Genomic DNA, 3,332 nt, shown 5'->3' with positions numbered 1-3,332 from the left:
ACCGCCCCCCGCCGCTAGCGAGCCCCTCTCCACGCCCCCCCTCTTCGATTTTATATGAGCATTTCTATTTATACCCAGGGACCACTGCAGCCCAGAGCTGAGAGCGAGGCTGTGCAGGAGACGGGCAGCCCCCGTCCCCCACCCGCCCGTGGGGGCCCCTGCCCTCCGGCCAGCGCCGGGGGGGGGCTCGCTATTTATTTCCTGCGTGTGCAATTCCACCTGGCCCCCGCCGCGCCGCGGGGACGGCGCCCACCGCCCTCCACGGCACAGAGCTGCAGGGCTCGGGCTGGGTGGTCTGCGTGTGTGTCCTTCCCCGTCCCCCCCCCTCCCCTCCCCTCGCATCCCCGAGCCCCCCTCCCACCTCTGTGTCATTTTCTGAACCGTCCCCGTAGGCGACCCCGTCCCCCTCTTAACGCCGTTCATTCCATGGATCTAAAGTATGTTGTACATACTGCCCAGAGTTGTCTTGCAAGTTAAGGCTTCCCTTTACTATAAGACTATAAATAATAAAAACAAAAAAACTTATTTTATCCTTCCCCGTGGTGGCCGCGTGTTCTTGGGGCCGCAGGAGGCGGGGAGGGGGGGGGAGCAGCTCCCTGCGCACCCGGGGTCGGGGCTGGGAACCCCGCGTCCCCCCCGGGGGCAGCTCCGCGCCGTGCTCCTACTCACCCCGCGCACAGCCGAGGGCGGGTGTCAGCTCTGCTTTATTAGTGCCACGCCACCTGCGGCGCCCTCGGCTCCCGCGGGGAGGGCGGCGGCCGGCCGTTTTTTGGTATGGCTAGCACCCTGAGGACCTCGCTCTGCTCGGCCGCGCCGTCCCAGGGGAGCGGGGCCCTTACCCCGCCGCCTCCAGGCTGGGCACGGGCTGCTGCAAGAAGTGCATCACCGCCTTCACCACCTTCTCCGGGGCGATGTTGTAGACGGGGTGCGTGGGCTGCTGCCGGAGCGGAGGAGAAGGCGCCTGAGCCAGGCCCGGCAGAGGAACGCCCCCGGCCCTGCAGCCTTCCCCCCGCCCGGGGATGCCGGCACCTACCAGGCGGTTTTCGGGGACGCCCAGGACCACCTCGTGGTGGAGGTCGCCGCTGCCGAAGTGCTGGGCGATGGCCAGCCCGCTCAGGCAGTAGCAGGTGTGGTAAAAGTCCCGGGACCTGGCGGGGGGAACCCGGGGGCGCTGAGCTGGGGGGGCTGGGGGCACGAGGCCGCCCCTCCCTCGGTACTCACTTGCCCGGCTTGTCGAGCAGCCCGCCGGCCGGGCACTGGCAGCACAGGAGGATGTACTCCTGCAGCGCCGACTGGTCGAACATCCAGCGCGCCATGCTGAGCGCCGCGTCGTCTGGGGGAACAAGGCGGGCAGTGAAACGCCTGGGGGGCTCAGATGAGAGCAAGTCTCCCCCGCCCCGGGAAACACCAGCACATTTGCCCAGAAGCCCCTTTTCTGCCCCAAAAAAAGCCTTGAGGGAAGCCCACCAGGTCCCTCCCGTGCCTGCCGCACCCTCCAGTTGTCCCGCACTTCGTTTCCTTGCTGAAACTCGCCCGTTCCTCCCCTCCCCGCAGCCACTTTTGGGAAGCAGGCGAAGCCGGTGACCCCCCGCCAACTCACCCCGGGCGTGGAGCGCGCGGTGCAGCAGGGGCAGCAGCCCGGCCTGCCAGAAGGAGTAGCAGCCGTCCACCAGCTTGTTGCAGCGGCCCTGGAAGCCGCCCTCGAAGCGCATCTGCCGGCCGGTCACCCAGTGCTGCAGGGGACAGAGGGGAGCGGGTGGCACTGCGAGGACGGGGACACCCCCGCCCGGCACCCCGGGGCCCCCCCAGCGCTCACCAGCAAGCTGCGGAGGTTCAGCAGGTGCTCCTTCTTCAGGATGACCAGCGCCGCCACGCCGCAGAAGGTGTACCCGCCGTGGGCCTCCATGCCCGGCACCCCGCCGATGCCGCCCTCCCAGTTCTGGCACCTGCGCGGGGGCGACGCTGAGGATGGCAGCCGTGGCCGGGGAGGGGGCACACACCGTCCCCCTGCGTCCCCTCGGCCGGCTCCTCACCTCGCGATCCACTCGGCCGTCCCGGCGAAGAGCGCGGGCGTGAGGACGTTGGTGAGCGACGCCACCGAGGCGGCGCAGTAGGCGCTCCTGCGGGAGAAGCGGGCTCGGGGCTGCGGCAGGCGCCCGCCCCGTCCCCAGCCCTGGGGGCTCCGCGGGGCTCGCCCCGCGCTGCGGTGGGGGGCAGAGACCCGCTGCGGGGCAGGTGCCTCATCCCCCGCGGCGCTCACCCACCTCACGTCCACCTCGCCGCCGATGTGCATGAGGAAGGAGCCGTCGGGCTGCTTGAGCGCGTGCAGGTACTCCAGGAGCTTCTTCCTGCGGGACGCGGGTACGAGGGGCAGCACGGAGCCGGCCCCCACCCCGCTGCAGCCCCCGCGCTGTGCCGGCCCCCCGCTGTACCTGTCGATGACGCCGAACGCCTCCTCCGTGCCGATGATGCAGAGCGCGTTGACGGCGGCGTAGGTCGGGGCGAGGTGGGGGTGCTGGCCGGGGCCCCCCCCGAAGCCGCCCTGGGGGCTCTGGCAGCGACTCAGGAACTGGCAGACGCTGCGGGGACAAAGGGAACAGCTGGGGAGGGGGCCCCAAAACGGCCACCAAGGTGGGGCGGGCAGGAGGACGAGCCACCGCGGGTGACGGCAGGAGCTGGCGGTGGCACCGAGACCTCCCCTGAGCGGACAGAGCCCTCCTCAGCGCTTCCCCCAGCAGCGAGGGGCTTCGGACCCGGCTGAACGTCCCCAGGGGCTTCCAGAGGATTCCAACCTGCTCGTGACACGGGGAAATCCCCCACCTGAGCGAGGGAGAACCTGGGAGAAGGGGACAGCCTGCGCCCCCCCCGGGAGGTTGAAGCCAGGTCCCTTACCTCTCCCCTCTGTCACGAGACAGCACGAGCTGTGCCGGCCAGCAAGAACGGGCGGCACTGACAGCCCCGAGGGACACAAAGCACTTTTGTGCTGGCGCCAGGGCCACGGGGACAGTGGGAGGTGGCCCTGGCTGCGCTCGGCGGACACGGGAGCAGGCACCTCCGGGCTCACGTGGGCGCACAAGGAGCAGCTGTGGGTCGGACCCAGCTCGGGGGGGGGGGGGGGGGGGTGCTCCCGGTGTCAGCACCGAGGTGGCCGGGCCCCCCGACGCCCCGCAGGAACCGGGGGTGACTTACTCAGAGGCGACCGCCTGGGGAATGGGCTCCTCCAGCAGCTCCAGGCTGTGCAGGATCCAGTAGCAGAGCCAGGGGCGGCTGGCGTCCAGACACTGAGGGGACAGGAGGGGACGGGCAGGAGAAGCCCCAAACCCGCTGCTCCG

General features: G+C 70.3%; 1 protein-coding gene across 1 annotated transcript; it reads right to left on the bottom strand.

Annotated features, from left to right (window-relative positions):
- Positions 1–726: 726 nt before the first annotated feature.
- Positions 727–3,311, bottom strand: LOC118157314 (protein farnesyltransferase subunit beta-like; the record flags this gene model as incomplete). Its single annotated transcript, XM_035311581.1, has 9 exons — positions 727–937; positions 1,034–1,148; positions 1,222–1,333; positions 1,601–1,733; positions 1,817–1,946; positions 2,034–2,120; positions 2,265–2,348; positions 2,433–2,579; positions 3,190–3,311. Coding segments are annotated over 9 exons (1,032 nt in total), but the record flags the coding sequence as incomplete, so codon positions are not given.
- Between the last annotated feature and the right edge of the window lie 21 nt (positions 3,312–3,332).

Source organism: Oxyura jamaicensis, assembly GCF_011077185.1.
Source record: "Oxyura jamaicensis isolate SHBP4307 breed ruddy duck chromosome 5 unlocalized genomic scaffold, BPBGC_Ojam_1.0 oxy5_random_OJ71026, whole genome shotgun sequence".
In the NCBI taxonomy this organism is placed as follows: domain Eukaryota; kingdom Metazoa; phylum Chordata; class Aves; order Anseriformes; family Anatidae; genus Oxyura; species Oxyura jamaicensis.
The sequence above is the reverse complement of the archived record's forward strand: the minus strand, read 5'-3'. Positions and strand labels throughout refer to the sequence as shown.